The 18,715-nt window shown below is 51.5% G+C and overlaps 1 protein-coding gene across 1 annotated transcript; it reads left to right on the top strand.

The window, feature by feature from the left end:
- Positions 1-220: 220 nt before the first annotated feature.
- LOC144604192 (protein disulfide-isomerase-like) lies at positions 221-18,095 on the top strand. Its single transcript, XM_078418397.1, has 11 exons — positions 221-431; positions 3,765-3,971; positions 6,262-6,395; positions 8,196-8,333; positions 10,011-10,127; positions 11,186-11,311; positions 13,597-13,794; positions 15,535-15,655; positions 16,577-16,758; positions 16,837-16,908; positions 18,042-18,095. Exons 1-11 carry the CDS (start codon positions 221-223, stop codon positions 18,093-18,095), a joined length of 1,560 nt encoding a protein of 519 aa, XP_078274523.1.
- The last annotated feature ends 620 nt before the right edge of the window (positions 18,096-18,715 follow it).

Here is an 18,715-nt window from a genome sequence, read left to right as displayed (position 1 = left end):
GCAGAAACTCCAATCCCGTGGAGCCGCGGGTAAGGCTGACCTTGTGCTGTGGGCAAGGTGGAATCACCTTGATTGCAGGTGTTTACACAGGTATTTTGAGGGTTGGGTGCACAGGTGCAGGGACTGTTTGCTCTGGTTATCTGCAAGCTGCTGTGAAGGTTTCACTGCTGTGAGTGACGTGTGGCAAGGTTAGATGGTGGGCTCCTGTCTTCACCGCACCATGAGGCTATCGCTGCTGGTATTGCTGCTGCCCACTCTCATACCCACCATCGGAGCTGAGCTTGGCCCCAAAGACAAGAAGGCACAAGCTGACAGCAAGGCAGGGAAGGCAGCGCGACACAAGATCATAGATGACCAAGGGATCCTCGTGATCACCAAACAAACCCTTGACCAGGCACTCAGTGAAAACAACGTCCTCCTGCTCCTATTCCGTGAGTTTATTCAGCCTGAAGCTAAGTGTAGAGTGTGTGGTGTTGTGTTAGACTCACCTGGCTGCCTCCACCTGGTGAGTATAAGTGTAATGTGTGAGGTGTTCAGGTGTGGCTGCCTCACCAGGTAACTCTAAGTGTGGTGTAGTGTTAGACTCACCTGGTGAGTATAAGTGTAGTGTGTGAGGTGTTCAGGTGTGGTTGCCTCACCAGGCAGGTCTAAGTGTAGAGTGTGTGTGATGTACAGGTGTGGCTTCCTCCACCAGGTGTGTTTAACGATAGAGTGTGTGTAATGTACAGGTGTGGCTGCCTCACCAGGTGAGTCTAAGCTGCTGTGTGTGTGTGATGTACAGGTGTGGCTGCCTCACCAGGTGAGTCTAAGCTGCTGTGTGTGTCTGATGTACAGGTGTGGCTGCCTCACCAGGTGAGTCTAATCTGCTGTGTGTGTGTGTGATGTACAGGTGTGGTTGCCTCACCAGGTGAGTCTAAGCTGCTGTGTGTGTGTGATGTACAGGTGTGGCTTCCACCAGGTGAGTCTAAGTGTAGAGTGTGTGTGATGTACAGGTGTGGCTGCCTCACCAGGTGAGTCTAAGTGTAGAGTGTGTGTGATGTACAGGTGTGGCTTCCACCAGGTGAGTCTAAGTGTAGAGTGTGTGTGGTGTACAGGTGTGGCTGCCTCACCAGGTGAGTCTAAGCAGTTGTGTGTGTGTGGTGTACAGGTGTGGCTGCCTCACCAGGTGAGTCTAAGCAGTTGTGTGCGCGGTGTTGTATTGTGGCTGCCTCCACCATCTCTCTGAATCGGGGTACTGATTGTGAATGATCAGCCATGATCACATTGAATGGTGGTGCTGGCTCGAAGGGCTGAATGGCCTCCTCCTGCACCTGTTGTCTATTGGTGCCAGATTAGGAAAAAGGGAAGTGCAACGAGACCTGGGTGCAGGTCCTTGTACACCAGTCACTGAAAGTAAACATGCAGGTACAGCAGGCAGTGAAGAAAGCTAACAGCATGTTGACCTTCATAACGAGAGGATTTGAATATAGGAGCAAGGAGGTCCTACTGCAGTTGTACAGGGCCCTGGTGAGACCGCACCTGGAGTATGGTGTGCAGTTTTGGTCTCCTAATTTGAGGAAGGACATCCTTGTAATTGAGGCAGTGCAGCGTAGGTTCACCAGGTTAATCCCCGGGATGGTGGGACTGTCATATGAGGAAAGATTGGAAAGACTGGGCTTGTATTCACTGGAGTTTAGAAGGATGAGAGGGGATCTTATAGAGACGTATAAAATTATAAAAGGACTGGACAAGCTAGATGCAGGAAAAATGTTCTCAATGTTGGGGGAGTCCAGAACCAGGGGCCACAGTCTAAGAATAAAGGGGAGGCCATTTAAAACTGAGGTGAGAAGGAACTTTTTCACCCAGAGGGAGAGAGAGGGAGAGAGAGGGAGAGAGAGGGAGAGAGAGGAGGAGAGAGGGAGAGGAGGAGAGAGGGAGAGAGAGGGGGAGAGAGAGGGGGAGAGAGAGGGGGAGAGGGGGAGAGGGGGAGAGAGAGGGGGAGAGGGGGAGTTGTGAATATGTGGGATTCTCTGCCACAGAGGGCAGCGGAGGAGAGTTAGATAGAGATCTAGGGGCCAGTGGAATCACGGGGTATGGGGAGAAGGCAGGCACGGGTTACTGATTGTGGATGATCAGCCACGATCACAATGAATGGCGGTGCTGACTCGAATGGCCGAATGGCCTCCTCCTGCACCTGTTTTCTGTGTATCTATGTTTGTGTATGAGCTGGATTCTGTGTCCAGGAAGGGTGTGTGCAGTTTGCAGTGGGGCCAGGAGGTGGCAGTGTCGTATCACTGGTGAGGTTGCTCACTACCTGAAGACAGACACAGAGTGCTGGAGTAACTCAGCGGGTCAGGCAGCATCTGTGGAGCGAAGGAATGGGTGACGTTTCTGGTCGAGACCCTTCTTCAGATGCAGGTAGTTGTGTTGGTAACTGGTATCCAGGGCAGTGTGCGTGTGGCAGGAGGCAGGAGGGCCTCATTGTCAAATGTCCTTGAACGAAACAATGAAACTCTTCTTTGTGGCAGCACAACAGATGCGTGACATCCGTGACTTCCAGCCTGTGTCACTACCAATGGACCAATGGACCAATGGACCAATGGACCAATGGACCAATGGACCAATGGACCAATGGACCACGCACTGCAGCACGGTGGAGCAGCGGGTAGAGCTGCTGCCTCACAGCGCAGACCTGGGTCCACCCTGACATAGAAATCATAGAAAACATACAGTCGAAAATAGTTGCAGGAGGAGGCCATTCAGCCCTTCGAGCCAGCACCCTGAAGAAGGGTCTCGACCCGAAACGTCACCCATTCTTTCTCTCCCGAGATGCTGCCTGACCTGCTGAGTTACTCCAGCATTTTGTGAATAAACACCGCCATTCAATATGATCATGGCTGATCATCCACAATCAGTATCCCGTTCCTGCCTTCTCCCCATATCCCTTGATTCCGTTAGCCCAAAGAGCCAAATCTACCTCTCTCTTGAATGCATTCAGAGAACTGGCCTCCACTGCCTTCTGTGGCAGAGAATTCCACAGATTCACAACTCTCTGACTGAAAAAGTTTCTCCTCATCTCAGTTCTAAATGGCCGACCCCTTATTCTTAAACTGTGGCCCCTGGTTCTGGCCTCCCCCAACATTGGGAACATGTTTCCTGCCTCTAACGTGTCCAATCCCTTAAGAATTTTGTATGTTTCTACACGATCCACGGATCCGTACGGAGTTTGCACGTTCTCACCGTGACCGCGTGCATTTCTCCGGGTTCTCTGGTTTCCTCCCACATTGCAAAGGCGTCCATGTGTGTGTGCGCGTGCGTGTGCGCGTGCATGTGCGCATGCATGTGTGCATGCGTGCGTGTGTGCGTGCGCGTGCGTTCGTGCATGCAGGTATGCATGCGTGTGTGCGTGCGTCTGTGCGTGTACGTGCATGTGTGCATGTGCATATGTGTGTGAGCGCGTCCGTGTGCACGTGTGTGTGTGCGTGTGTGTGTGTGTGCGCGTGTCTGTGTGCACGTGCGTGTATGTGTGCGTATGTGTGTGCGTGTGTGTGCGTGTGCATGCATGCGCGTGTGGGTGTGTGCATGTGTGTGTGCATGCGCGTGTGTGTGCACGTGTGGGTGTGTGTGCGCGTGTGTGTGTGTGTGCGCGTGTGTGTGTGTGTGTGTGCGTGTGTGTGTGTGTGCGTGTGTGTGTGCGCGTGTGTGTGTGTGTGTGCGTGTGGGTTCGTAGGTTAATGGAGCCACAGAGCATCCTGTGCAGTGCTGATTGCTCCTTCACTGTACAGATGCCCCACTGTCTGGGGCTTCACACGAGCTGCTGATTGAGTTTGAGGCGGCGGCAGAACAGCTGAAGAAGGAGAATAATGCCGCAGCGCTGGGCAAGGTGGACGTCCCGACACAGAAGGAACTTGTCCAGGAGTTCCACGTCCACGACTATCCCACGCTGAAATACTTTGTGAACGGTGACAGGAGCAGCCCACAGAACTGCACAGGTCAGTGCTGGCACCGACACGGAGCTCCACACCGACACGGAGCTCCACGCGTGCTCCACACCGACACGGAGCTCCACGCGTGCTCCACACCAACACGGAGCTCCACGCGTGCTCCACACCGACACGTAGCTCACGCCCGCTCACACGACACGTAACGCACACCCGCTCACACCAACACGTAACACACGCCCGCTCACACCAACACGTAACGCACGCCTGCTCACACCAACACGTAACGCACGCCCGCTCACACACCGTCACCCCCACTGCCTCACCAACACTGTACGCACTGCCTCACCAACACTGTACGCACTGCCTCACCAACACTGTACGCACTGCCTCACCAACACTGTACGCACTGCCTCACCAACACTGTACGCACTGCCTCACCAACACTGTACGCACTGCCTCACCAACACTGTACGCACTGCCTCACCAACACTGTACGCACTGCCTCACCAACACTGTACGCACTGCCTCACCAACACTGTACCCACTGCCTCACCAACACTGTACGCACTGCCTCACCAACACTGTACGCACTGCCTCACCAACACTGTACGCACTGCCTCACCAACACTGTACGCACTGCCTCACCAACACTGTACGCACTGCCTCACCAACACTGTACCAACTGCCTCACCAACACTGTACACACTGCCTCACCAACACTGTACACACTGCCTCACCAACACTGTACACACTGCCTCACCAACACTGTACACACTGCCTCACCAACACTGTATGCACTGCCTCACCAACACTGTACACACTGCCTCACCAACACTGTACACACTGCCTCACCAACACTGTACACACTGCCTCACCAACACTGTACACACTGCCTCACCAACACTGTACACACTGCCTCACCAACACTGTACACACTGCCTCACCAACACTGTACACACTGCCTCACCAACACTGTACACACTGCCTCACCAACACTGTACGCACTGCCTCACCAACACTGTACGCACTGCCTCACCAACACCATCACTCCCATTCCTGCAGTGTTTGCCAAACAACACTCGCTGTCAAACTACAACCCTGCTCACTCCCTGAGGAAGTATAATGTCAACCTCAACATCTGACCAAGTGCACAGATACATCTTCAGAACGTACGCTCAGTAGAATAGTCACACACAGAGTGCTGGAGTAACTCAGCGGGTCAGGCAGCATCTGTGGAGAACATGGAGAGGTGACGTTTCCCTCCACAGATGCTGCCTGATCAGCAGAGAACATAGCCCATGGTACAGAGCACACAACAACAGGCCCTTCTGCCCACAAAGTCCGTGTTGAACATGATGGCAATCTAATCTCGTCCCCTTGCCTGACGTGAGCCACATCACTCCATTCCCAGCAGATCCATGTGCCTGTGTAAATGACTCTGAGAGACTTTGTTTCCTGCTGTGAATGTTTGGAGGATGCGTGTGCACATGACACGCCAGATCATGCATTCAGTGCATGTAACACGGCCTCCCTGAACATACTACACACGACACACACGTCACGTTTACATTCATTCATGAAATATGTTTGAATATGTTAAAAGGATTTATAACCGTACACAATTATCTAACTCTGTTTACAGTAATTCACATTGACATTTAAAGCAGGGTTTAATAATATTGATTTTTGAACTCAATCAAGTTTATGAATTGGGAGGAAGGTTGTCAGATTTATTGATCCTGTTTAATGCAGTGATGCTCCACAATGTAATACTGAACAATCTCTTACAGTAGTGTGGGTAGTAGTAGACTCAGTGGGCCGAATGGCCTAATTCTACTCCTCTAACTTGTGAACTTGTGAATCCCAAAGACAGACATGTTTGTAGGTTAATTGGCTGCTGTAAATTGTAAATTGTCCCAAGAGTGTTGGATAGAACCAGTGAATTGTTGGTCGGTGGGCCGAAGGGCCTGTTTCCATGCTGTCCCTCCCCAGTCCAAGGTTCAGTGGTCAGTGGTGATTGGTGTTCGCTGGGCTGAAGGGCCTCTTTCCATGCTGTCCCTCCCCAGTCCGAGGTTCAGTAGTCATGGTGATTGGTGGTCATGGTGATTGGTGGTCATGGTGATCGCTGGGCTGAAGGGCCTGTTTCCATGCTGTCCCTCCCCAGTCCAAGGTTCAGTGGTCTTGGTGATTGTTGTTCGCTGGGCTGAAGGGCCTGTTTCCATGCTGTCCCTCCCCAGTCCAAGGTTCAGTGGTCAGTGGTGATTGTTGTTCGCTGGGCTGAAGGGCCTGTTTCCATGCTGTCCCTCCCCAGTCCAAGGTTCTAAGTGCTTTCTTCCAGGAGTAAGGACAGACTCTTCCATCGTGACGTGGTTAAAGAGGAGGACAGGGGTGAGTGCCGATCCCCTGACCAGCCTGGCTCACCTCGACAGCTTCACGGACTCGGGAGATGTGGTGGTCATCGGATTCTTCAAGGTAGTGGCAGCCAGCCGTGTTTCATGGTGTTGGGGCATTGAGCCACCTGCTGTACTTTGTGCCAGAGTCTGTAATGAATCATCGTATGGCCGGTGTATTGCGAAACACTCACTAAAACAGCGGTCACATTCCCAGCCATGGTCACAGCTCAGAAACTGGCCAACTCGTGCATGCCGACCCACAATCCCCATCCACACTGATCCCATTTGGCCATGTTTGGCCCGTGGGTCTTTCCCATCCGTGTGGAGACCCACGCATAGGGTTGCCAACTTCCTCACCAATGTCACCTATCCATGTTCTCCACAGATGCTGCCTGACCCGCTGAGTTACTCCAGCACTCTGTGAAACGTCACCTATCCATGTTCTCCACAGACGCTGCCTGACCCGCTGAGTTACTCCAGCACAGTGTCTCCTTTTGTGTATTAACCAGCACTGCATATCTTCGTTTCTATTTGGGATGAGGGTACTTGAGGACGCTGTGTGTCGGGCTGTTAAAGATGGAGGAGGCCGGGAGATTGTGGAAACTGGGGCATCTTATGGGAAATATTGAAGAGGCAAAAACTCAGAATAATCTCTGTTCACAAGGAGGTAATTGTGTGTGGAAACTGAGAACAACAGATGGTCCCAGGGAAACACAAAGAGCAGCGTGAAATAGCAATTAAAACGGGGTTAGTAAGAGGAACTGAGATTCAAAGTCATGATATACAATAAAGCAACACTGCCCGATGTATTAATGAGAAGGTATGGGCAAGGGTGTGATTGGGATGGGGCAGCTCATTGAAACAGCCACTTTGTTCTACATGAATCAGACTTTAATCACAACATTTAAAAACTTGTTTCAAATATTTTTAAGGAACATTAACATCGTTTTTAACTGAACTCCATCACGATATTTTTAAATTAACATTATTCAAATTGCTTATAAACGGATTATTTAATCAAAACCCTGTGCACGGTGGTGCGGTGGGTAGTGCTGCTGCCTTACAGCCAATGCAGCGCCGGAGACCCGGGTTCCATCCCGACTTCAGGTGCTGTCTGTACGGAGTTTGCACGTTCTCCCCGTGACCTGCATGGGTTTTCTCCAGGAGTTTCAGTTTCCTCCCACACTCCAAAGACGTGCAGGTTTGTAGGTTCATTGGCTTGGTGTAAGTGTAAATTGTCCCTGGAGTGGGTAGGATAGTGTTAATGTGCGGGGATCGCTGGTTGGCATGGACTCAGTGGGCCGAAGGGCCTGTTTCCACGCTGTATCTCTAAACTAAACTACTCTAAACTTTGTGCCTTAACACTGAGATAGAGAGACTCACCTCTACAGGTGACAGGAAGAATAACAAAATACAATGCAATGTGTGCAGGAAGGAACTGCAGGTGCTGGTGTAGACAACAGATAGACGCTGGAGTAACTCAGTGGGACAGGCAGCATCTCTGGAGAGAAGGAATGGGTGATGTTTCGGGTCGAGACCCTTCTTCAGGCTAGTCAGGCGAAGGGTCTCGACCTGAAATGCTGCCTGTCTCGCTGAGTTGCTCCAGTTTTGTGTGTGTATAAAGTAGATGTGACCTGGAGCATCCAGGATCAAAACCCTTCATATACTTCATGTAGTTCAATTCTAATGGCAATCACTGCTAATACCACAACGTTGTTTATACCGGTAACAACATTAGTGCCTGGGTTTTCTATGCAACTATTTTGAAGATTGTATGGACTGCACCCTTCTAGTTTCACAAATAAATTCTGTATTATAATTTTTTTTCAATGTTATGAGCTTATTATTTATAAAGTATTATTAAATAACTTCCAATCAGGACCTGCAAGGTGGTGACACACAGACATTCTATGAAGCTGCCAAAGATATCCCCGATCTGCCGTTTGGTGTCACGGACAAAGTGGAGCATTTTGCCAAGTACAACATCACCAGGGACACGGTCGCACTGTTCCGCAAGGTAGGGTTCTCCACAGATGCTGCCTGACCCACAGTAGTTACACTCCCAATGTCCACAATCAGTGCAATCGTGTGATGTTACTGAAGAGCTATGTGATTGTGTAAAAGATCACTGGCACTTGTACAACAGGCGGCTGTGGAGGCCAAGTCAGTGGATATATTTGTGGCAGAGATGGATAGATTCTCGACTAGTACGGGTGTCGGGGGTTATGGGGAGAAGGCAGGAGAATGGGGTTTGGACGGAGAGATAGATCAGCCATGATTCAATGGCGGAGTAGACTTGAATTGCATAAATAAACACATTTTATTAGCCAAGTATGTGTATATACAAGGAGTTTGCCTTGGAGCTTCGCTCGCAAGTAACAGCACAACATGCCCACTAATTTTGCCCACTAATCTCCTATGTGCGACCTTGTCGAAGGCTTTCTGAAAGTCAAGGTACACCACATCCACTGGCTCTCCCCTGTCAATTTTCCTAGTTACATCCTCAAAGAATTCCAGAAGATTAGTCAAGCACGATTTCCCCTTCGTAAATCCATGTTGACTCGGACCGATCCTGTTACTACTATCCAAATGCTCCGCAATTTCGTCTTTTATAATTGACTCCAGCATCTTCCCCACCACTGATGTCAGACTAACTGGTCTATAATTGATATTGATATCTTCTGTTGCTCTTTAAAAGAATCCCAATCCTTTGGCTTCCCACAATTCTTTGCTGTGATATACTTCTCTTTTATTTTTATGCTGTCCTTGACTTCCCTCGTCAGCCACAGTTGCCTCTTACTCCCATTAGAATCTTTCCTCCTCTTTGGGATAAATTGATCCTGCAACTTCTGCATTATTCCCAGGAATACTTGCCATTGCTGTTCCACCGTCGTCCCTGCTAGGGCCTCCTTCCAGTCAAATCTGGCCAGCTCCTGCCTCCTGCCTCTGTAATCCCCTTTGCTATACTGTAATACTGACACTTCCGATTTTCCCTTCTCCCTCTCAATTTGTAGAGTAAAACGTATCATATTGTGGCCTACTCCTGCTCCTGCACCAATTGTTTATTGTGATCGGAGTAGAATTAGGCCATTTGGCTTATCACGTCTACTCCAATCATGGTTGATCTATCTCTCCCTCCTAACCCCATTCTCCTGCCTTCTCCCCATAACCCCTGACACCCGCACTAATCAACAATCTATCTATCACTGCCTTAAATATATCCACTGCCTTGTGGCCTCCACAGCCGTCTGTGTTGTGGGCTACACTGGACTATGTGCTGTCTCAGTGTACCACTGCAACACACTGGTCCCGTATCTGAGATGCTTATGTATAGTGATACTCGTACTTCACTGTACACTGTACCTCGGTACATGTGACTAATAAAGTCCCATCCCACCCCACCCCACCACACCCCACCCAGAGAGTTGTGAATCTGTGGAATTCTCTGCCTCAGAAGGCAGTGGAGGCCGATTCACTGAATGCTTTCAAAAGAGAGTTAGATAGAGCTCTAGGGGCTAGCGGAATCAAGGGATATGGGGAGAAGGCAGGAATGGGGTACTGATTGTGGATGATCAGCCATGATCATGGTGAATGGCGGTGCGTACAGGCTCGAAGGGCTGAATGGCCTCCTCCTGCACCTATTGTCTATGTATCTATGTATCTGTAACGGCTCCACGTTTCTGCTTGGTTGTAGTTTGAAGAACGACGCATTGATTACCCGCCTGCTGACGGACATGGAATGCAGAAAAACCCTCTTGTTAAATTCATCAAAGTCAACGCACTGCAGTCAGTCACAGAATACAATCACGTGGTAATGCTTTATTACGCTACATTAACAGTTTCAAGTTATTTCTTCTATTACGTTAATCAGACAAGAGTTTAATGGTTAGTTTGAGGAGGGGTCTCAGAGATGTCAGATTGATTAGTGGGACGGGCTGTTACAGTCCCTGAAGGTTTGCAGTACAATTGCTTTGCATGGTGTTGTTCTTGGGGGTGACCACTAGGTGATGTTGGTACCATTCAGACACATCTTCAGTTGTGTACCTCAACGTCACTGGGTATTGTTACACAAGACCCCCCCAGTGGAGGCAGGCTCACCACAGAGTGATCAGACCTGGGTGTGTGTCGTATGGTCAGCCTCTCGATGGTCAAGTGACCACCCAGCCAGCACCTCTGCTTTTCAGTCACAGCCAGAGGTCATATCACCGAATTCAGAACGCTACACTCTATTATTTTGAGTTACTGCACAGTCCCTCTGAGTAGAAATGAATGAAGTGAGATTCATGCCCCACTCGTTACATTGCCCACTGTGGCATTACTAGGGTTCATATTGTTCAATTTGAAGTGGAATTCTTAAATAAAACTAACTTAAATTCTTTCTGTAAAGTAAAATTTTAAAACCATCTTTGTTTCCAAGGTATTCAAATGTGAGAAATTAATTTGCATAGAAACATAGAAACGTAGACAATAGGTGCAGGAGGAGGCCACTCGGCCCTTCGAGCTGGCACCAGCATTCAATATGATCGTGGCTGATCATCCACAATCAGTACCCCATTCCTGCTTTCTCTCCATACCCCTTGATTCCATCAGCCCTAAGAGCTAAATCTAACTCTCTGTTGAAAACATCCAGTGAATTGGCCTCCACTGCCTTCTTTGGCAGAGAATTCCACAGATTCACAACTCTCTGGGTGAAAAAGTTTTTCCTCATCTCAGTCCGAAATGGCCGACCCCTTATTCTTAAACTGTGGCCCCTGGTTCTGGACTCCCCCAACATCGGGGACATGTTTCCTGCATCTAGCCTGTGCAATGCTTTAATAATTTGATGTGTTTCCGTGCTTTATATTTGTATTTGCTTCCTCTATTCTGCAGAGCTCGAGGAGGACATTTGATGTAGGCATCGACAGCCACCTGCTGCTCTTCACTGGCAAAGCTGTGCAGCAGTTTGATGCGATGTACGAGGCCTTTCACACAACTGCTGCTCACTTCAAAGGCCAGGTCAGCCTCACTGCCACCACCTTCAAATCAATTAGTGCATCTCCAGCTCACATCTAAAGCTGCTCCACCACAATCAAGTAACAAATAGGCTTCATTTCAGTGTGCATTTCTTGACATTTAGTTTTAACTGCACTTTTTCACTTTTAATCTCCAAACTTGTGATTTAACCTAGAGTCACAGAGTGACACAGTGTGGAAACAGGCCCTTCATAGAGTCACAGAGTGACACAGTGTGGAAACAGGCCCTTCATAGAGTCACAGAGTGATACAGTGTGGAAACAGGCCCTTCATAGAGTCACAGAGTGATACAGTGTGGAAACAGGCCCTTCATAGAGTCACAGAGTGACACAGTGTGGAAACAGGCACCTTCATAGAGTCACAGAGTGATACAGTGTGGAAACAGGCCCTTCGGCCCAACTTGCCCACACCGGCCAAAAATGTCCCAGCTACACTAGTCCCACCTGCCCGCGCTTGGTCCATATCCAAACCTGTCCTATCCATGTACCTGTCTAACAGTTTCTTAAACGATGGGATAGTCCCAGCTTCAACTACCTCCTCTGGCAGCTCGTTCCATACACCCACCGCCCTTTGTGTGAAAAAGTTACCCCTCAGATTCCTATTAAATCTTTACCCCTTCACCTTGAACCTAAGTCCTCTGGTCCTCGATTCTCCTACTCTGCGCAACAGACTCTGTTATTATTACACATCTAATGTAAAATATGGAGCAGAACTTGTAAACAAAATAATTCGGAGTGTTTATGCTCAATTACGAACGTCTAACATTAGGAGTAATATAATTCAGCTGCTACTGAAGTCCACAAAATTAAATCAGTGAAGACATTAAATAAGCACTTTATGCTTCTCACTGTGTCCAGTGTCACAGCACGGTGGCTGCTTTGAACATGAACCTTTGATGAGGATGTTGCAACGTCAGCCTGGTTTCTGTCCCCGCCTGCCATTTGCATCTTATCACCACTGTACAATCCGCATCTGTTTCATGTGGATCGCCCATTTGCTTCTGATCTCGGAGTGAGATGGATCTTGCAACCCAATGCTTCTTCATTCAATCTCTCTTCAACTTGGTCCCAGTCAAAGCTGGAGAGGTCACATCCACAATCCTATCACAGACGCTACAAACTCCAAATATAATTTATTCACCTGTTTACTGTAATATGTGCAAGACTGAATTATTCTAAACAAGCCCGGCACCACAATGGCAGCATTGCAAGTCGACCAAGTAAACTATCATACAACTATAGCACATAGAAACATAGAAAATAGGTGCAGGAGTAGGCCATTCGGCCCTTCGAGCCTGCACCGCCATTCAATATGATCATGGCTGATCATCCAGCTCAGTAACCTGTACCTGCCTTCTCCCTATACCCCCTGCACGTCCTTATTGAGGATACATTCCACCCCTCGCGGTGCCCAGCGGTCCCAGAATCCCCCAGGGTGCTCGTGGACAGCATGTGGTCCCTCTCTAACCCCACCCGGGCACCAACGTAACCCCGGAATAGGGGCAGGCGGCCGGCTCGGGCAGAGCCTGGCGCCGTGACTCGTGGATGGCCAGCTTGGCCAGGCCATCACACAGCGTTCGTGTGTCAGCGCAGGCTGCGCTCTCTCTCTCTCTCTCTCTCTCTCACGCAAAGCTGGAACCATTCCACCCGGCCCATCACACAGAGTCGTTGTATAATTTGACGGGGTGATTATATTTGTGTAGATCAAACAGTAATCCGCCTGTTGGATGTGTAATGGAGTTACAGCACATTGGAGCGGGCTTGGCTCAACTATGTGGCCACCCCATGTCTTGTCAGATGAAAGATGTCGTGAGGGTCAGCTGGTCACGGGTTGGCCATGGGGGGGGGAAGGGGGTGGTGAGGGTCAGCTGGTCTGTGTTGTGCGTTTACCACACTGTGCGTTTGCCGTGTGCGTTTGCCACGTGCGTTTGCCGTGTGTGCATTTGCCGCGTGTGTTGCCGTGTGCTTTTGCTGTGTGCCTTTGCCACACTCTGCGTTTGCCGCGTGTGCGTTTGCCGTGTGCGTTTTCCACGGTCCCCATTTGCCGTGTGCGTTTGCCGTGTGCGTTTGCCACGCTCCCCATTTGCCGTGTGCCTTTGCCGTGTGCGTTTGCCGTGTGCCTTTGCCACGCTCCCCGTTTGCCGCGTGCCTTTGCCGCGTGCGTTTGCCGCGTGCGTTTGCCGCGTGCGTTTGCCGTGTGCGTTTGCCGCGCTCTGCTCCGTTGGCGGTGGTGCTGATGCCAATCTCTCTCTCTCATTGAACTCCACAGATCATCTTTATTTTGGTCGACTCCGATGAGAATCGGAACGGGCGAATCCGAGAGTTTTTCCAGATCCGGGACCTGGACGTCCCGGCCGTGAGAATGATCAACATCACGGAGTCGGTGACGTACAGGATGCAGAGACACACGGTCACTGCCCCGGCTGTGGCCGACTTCTGCCGAACCTACCTCAACGGCAAGGCCAAGGTAGCCCATGCACTCACACACTCAACACACCGCGCACACACCCACACCCACACACACTCAACACACCGTGCACACACACACTCAACACACACTCAACACACACTCAACACACCGCGCACACACACACACACTCAACACAACACACTGCACGCACACACACACACAATGAGCACACACCCACTGGTAGCCCGTGCACACACACTCACACTCGCACTCACACACACACACACTCACACTCAACACACCACACCTCTCACACACACACTCACACTCAATGAGCACACACCCACTGGTAGCCCACACACACTCACCACACCGCGCACACACACACACACACACACACACACACACTCACACTCAACACACCACACCACACACACACACACACACACACACACACACACACACACACTCAACACACCACACCACACACACACACACACACACACTCACACTCAACACACCACACCACACACACACACACACACACACACACACACTCAACACACCACACACACTCACACTCAACACACCACACCGCGCACACACACACACACTCACCACACCGCGCACACACACACACACACACCACACCGCGCACACACACACACACACACACTCAACACACCACACCACACACACACACACTCACACTCAACACACCACACCACACACACACACACACACACACACACACACACACACACACACACACACACACACACACACACACACTCAACACACCACACCACACACACTCACACTCAACACACCACACCGCGCACACACACACACACACACACACACACACACACACACACACACACACTCAACACACCACACCACACACACTCACCACACCACACCACACACACTCACACTCAACACACCACACCACACACACACACACACACACACACACACACACACACACTCAACACACCACACCACACACACTCACACTCAACACACCACACCGCGCGCACACACACACACACACACACACACACACACACACACACACACACACTCAACACACCACACCACACACACACACACACACACTCACTCTCAACACACAACACGGCCACTGGGTTTTATTTTTTTATATTTTTATCTCAATTTTTTTTTCAATTATTAAAAATAATATTTCCAATACAATAAAACAAAACGTAACCCACCACATAACACACGACAAACAGTAAACTCCTGTCCAACTCTGTTACACTCCTTGTCCAGGATGCCCCCCCCCCCCCCGCGGTGCCCAGGGGTCCACGACATCCCCCAGGATACCCGTAGACAGAGGGTGGTCCCTCTCTAACCCCACCCGGACACGGACGGACGTGACCCCGGAAAAGGGGCAGGCGGCCGGCTCGGGCAGAGCCCTCTTCTGCCTGGCACGTTCTCACTGGGACCGCGTGGGTTTTCTCCGGGTGCTCTGGCTTCTTCCCCATCACGTTTATACATTAATTGGCTTCTGTAAATTGCCCCTGGTGTGTAGGGAGTGGATGGGAAAGTTGGGATCACATAGAACTAGTGTGGACGAATGATCGCTGGTCAGCATGGACTCAGTGGGCCGAAGGGCCTGTTTCCATGCCGTACCTCTCTAACCCAGACATGGAGGTGGCATCTCTACAAGGGTGTGGGGCGGGTGGTAAGTGGAGAGCAGGCGCTGTGGGAAGGGTATCTGGCTGTTGGACGAGAGGTCCACCTGTGATAACATGGCCACTCTGTAAACAGCCACAACAGCCCAGTGAAGAGCTGCCGGACGACTGGAACACGCATCCTGTCAAGGTCCTGGTGGGAAGGAACTTTGAAGAAGTTGTGTTTAACGCAACCAAGGATGTTCTTGTGCTGTTTTGTAAGTTCCACCATCTCCACAAACCCTGCTCTCATTTAGTATTATCTCCATGTTCATCAAAGCTTTTGAAAACTGTTCCATCTTCTGTAAATTGCCGGGCATATATTTGTGCCCCCTGGTACTTTGATGCCAAGGTGCGGTGAGATTCCTTTTATGTGTACAGTTCCGTAGAAATGTTCCTATCCCGAAACACACTGATAGTTCAGTACAAGTGCATGGGAGTGTTGTACAGGCATTGTACACCGAGACAGTGTACAACAGGCGCCATGTACTGATGGGGTTGCCAACTTCCTCACTCCCAAATACGGGACAAAGGGTGGCGTCACCGCCCCGCGCCCCACGTGACCTCACCCAGCTAGCGGCCACGTGCTCCCGCTCCACTAATGGCGGCCGACCGGGCCGGGAGACGGGTTGCGCACCCGAGTGTGTTCGCCTAACGGAGCTTGCGTAGCAACCCGCCTCCCGGCCTGGGCGGCCACCATTGGTGGAGCGGGAGCACGTGGCCGCTGGCTGGGTGAGGTCACGTGGGGCGCGGGGCGGTGATACACCAGCACGACAAATAAACACTCTTCAGTCTGGAGTCTCGAAGACGGACACAAAATGCTGGAGTAACTCAGCGGGACAGGCAGCATCTCTGGAGAGAAGCAACGGTTGACTTTTCGGGTCGAGACCCTTCTTCAGAGTTACTCCAACAGTTACTCAGAGTTACTCGCTGGGTTCCTCCAGCATTTTGTGTCTATCTTCGATTCAAACCAGCACCTGCAGTTCCTTCCTACACCTCTTGACTCTTGACTCTGGACTCTTGACTCTTGACTCTTGAGTCTTGAGTCTTGACTCTGGTTTCTTGAGTCTCGAGTTCCGGGTCTTGTCTATTGAGCCTTTGTATGGTGTTGAGTAACAGCCCAATCCTCTGCTTTGTAGGTGCTCCATGGTCTGAGCGATGCAAGGACATTCTTTCTCTCTGGGAACAGCTTGGGACAAAGTACGCGGCGGTGGCCAGTCTTGTGATTGCTAAGATAGACATCACAGCAAACACAGTGGACTCTGTCATCGTGGAGCAGTTCCCCAGTGTGAAGTATTTCCCTGCCGACAGGGAGAGAAAGGTGTGTAGACCAAGCGGCACGTCCATTGGCAATGTCAGCCATGTGGTCCTCACTGACTCCCCTCATCTGTGTTCACAGATTCTGCACTACACGGCAGCCCACACTCTGCAAGCCTGGTCTCAGTTTCTGGACAAAGAAGAAGAAATGAAGGTACGTGTCCAGCCAAAGACAGCCACAGAGTTCTGGAGTAACTCAGCGGGTCAGGCAGCATCTGTGGAGAACATGGATAGGTGACGTTTCACAGAGTGCTGGAGTAACTCAGCGGGTCAGGCAGCATCTGTGGAGAACATGGATAGGTGACGTTTCACAGAGTGCTGGAGTAACTCAGTGGGTCAGGCAGCATCTGTGGAGAACATGGATAGGTGACGTTTCACAGAGTGCTGGAGTAACTCAGTGGGTCAGGCAGCATCTGTGGAGAACATGGATAGGTGATGTTTCGGGTCAGGACCCTTCTTCAGACTGATCCAGACAGTTTTATTTTGGAAAAGAATGTTCATATGTTACTTTCCCAACCTAGGAGGCAATGGGCTTTTTAACAGCGCGCCACATATTTGAACAAATCTGCTTTTTTTAATGTAATGCTTGGCTGGGTTGAAGATTGTGGGGATTGAGCTCAGGTGGCTGGCGATCCGTGGCCGTCTGATCCATGCCGGTATCTGACAGGATGGTGCAGAGTGATAGAGCATTAAATAAACATGTGTCACCCCAGTTATCACCCCCTCCCCGCGCCCCTCAGGCAGAGGTACAGGAGCATGAATCCCCACACCCCCACCCCCAGCCTGAACCCCCCCACCCTGAACCCCTCACCCATCCCCCATCCTCCACCCCACCCCCAGCCTGAACCCCACACCCCCACCCCCAGCCTGAACCCCCCCCCACCCTGAACCCCTCACCCACACCACCCCACCCCCAGCCTGAACCCCCCACCCCACACGCAGCCTGAACCCCCACCCCCAGCCCCAGTCTGAACCCCCCAACCCCACCCCCAGCCTGAGGGGCAGCTTCGTATTGGACTGCACTATTATCACGCTACTTCCATAAACTCGGGTGTGGTCCCGATCTTCCGACCTACCTGAATGCAGACCTTGCACTTTTTCTCTGTAACTTTAACACTTCAAGTGTCTGCATGGAGCAACTTCAGCATTGTACACCCTGGGGTGTTTCTCTATGCCGCTCACACGTGTTGTACATGTGTGTGTGGCGTGACTACATGTGTGTGCTGCTGGGACACAGGCAGTACACGTGGCCATTATAACCCAATTCCAACGCTGGTCTTCCTGCAGAAACTCCGTCACGGATCAGACCGCACTGATGCAGAAATAAAGGACGAGCTTTGATGCACAAAACGCCAACCGGCTTCAGTCAGATGTCCCTGTGGGGAGACTGCCATGCTCCACCCCACAACACTCATCAGCTCATCACCATCCATGTATCAGGTCCACCCCACCACCCCCTACCCCCTCACCCCCCCACCCCCCAACCCCCCCCCCTCACCCCACCCAACCCCCCACTCCCCCCACCCACCTCCCCCCACCCCCCACCCCCCATCCCCCCACCCCCCATCCCCTCACCCCCCCACCCCCCAAACCCCCCCCTCACCCCACCCAACCTCACCCTCACCCCACCCACCTCCCCCCACCCCCCACCCCCCATCCCCCCACCCCCCATCCCCTCACCCCCCCACCCCCCAAACCCCCCCTCACCCCACCCACCCCCCCACTCCCCCCACCCCCCACCCCCCATCCCCTCACCCCCCATCCCCCACCCCCTCACACCCACCCCCTCACCCCCTCACCCCCCACCGCCCCACCCCCCCACCACCTCACCCCCCCACCCTCACCCTCACCCCCTCACCTCCCACCACCTCATCCCCACCCCATCAACCCCCCCACCCTCACCCCCCCACCCTCACCCCACCCCCTCACCTCCCACCACCCTCACCCACTCACCTCCCACC

The sequence above is a fragment of the Rhinoraja longicauda genome, chromosome 21, assembly GCF_053455715.1.
Source record: "Rhinoraja longicauda isolate Sanriku21f chromosome 21, sRhiLon1.1, whole genome shotgun sequence".
NCBI lineage: Eukaryota > Metazoa > Chordata > Chondrichthyes > Rajiformes > Arhynchobatidae > Rhinoraja > Rhinoraja longicauda.
This window is presented reverse-complemented; position numbering and strand designations above follow the sequence as displayed.

Excerpts from the sequence above, each read along its gene's own strand:
- LOC144604192 (XM_078418397.1), top strand. The coding sequence starts at position 221 with ATGAGGCTATCGCTGCTGGTATTGCTGCTGCCCACTCTCATACCCACC. Across the intron at positions 3,972-6,261 it reads CAGCCCACAGAACTGCACAG|GAGTAAGGACAGACTCTTCC; the intron begins GTCAGTGCTGGC and ends GCTTTCTTCCAG. Across the intron at positions 16,909-18,041 it reads ACAAAGAAGAAGAAATGAAG|AAACTCCGTCACGGATCAGA; the intron begins GTACGTGTCCAG and ends GTCTTCCTGCAG.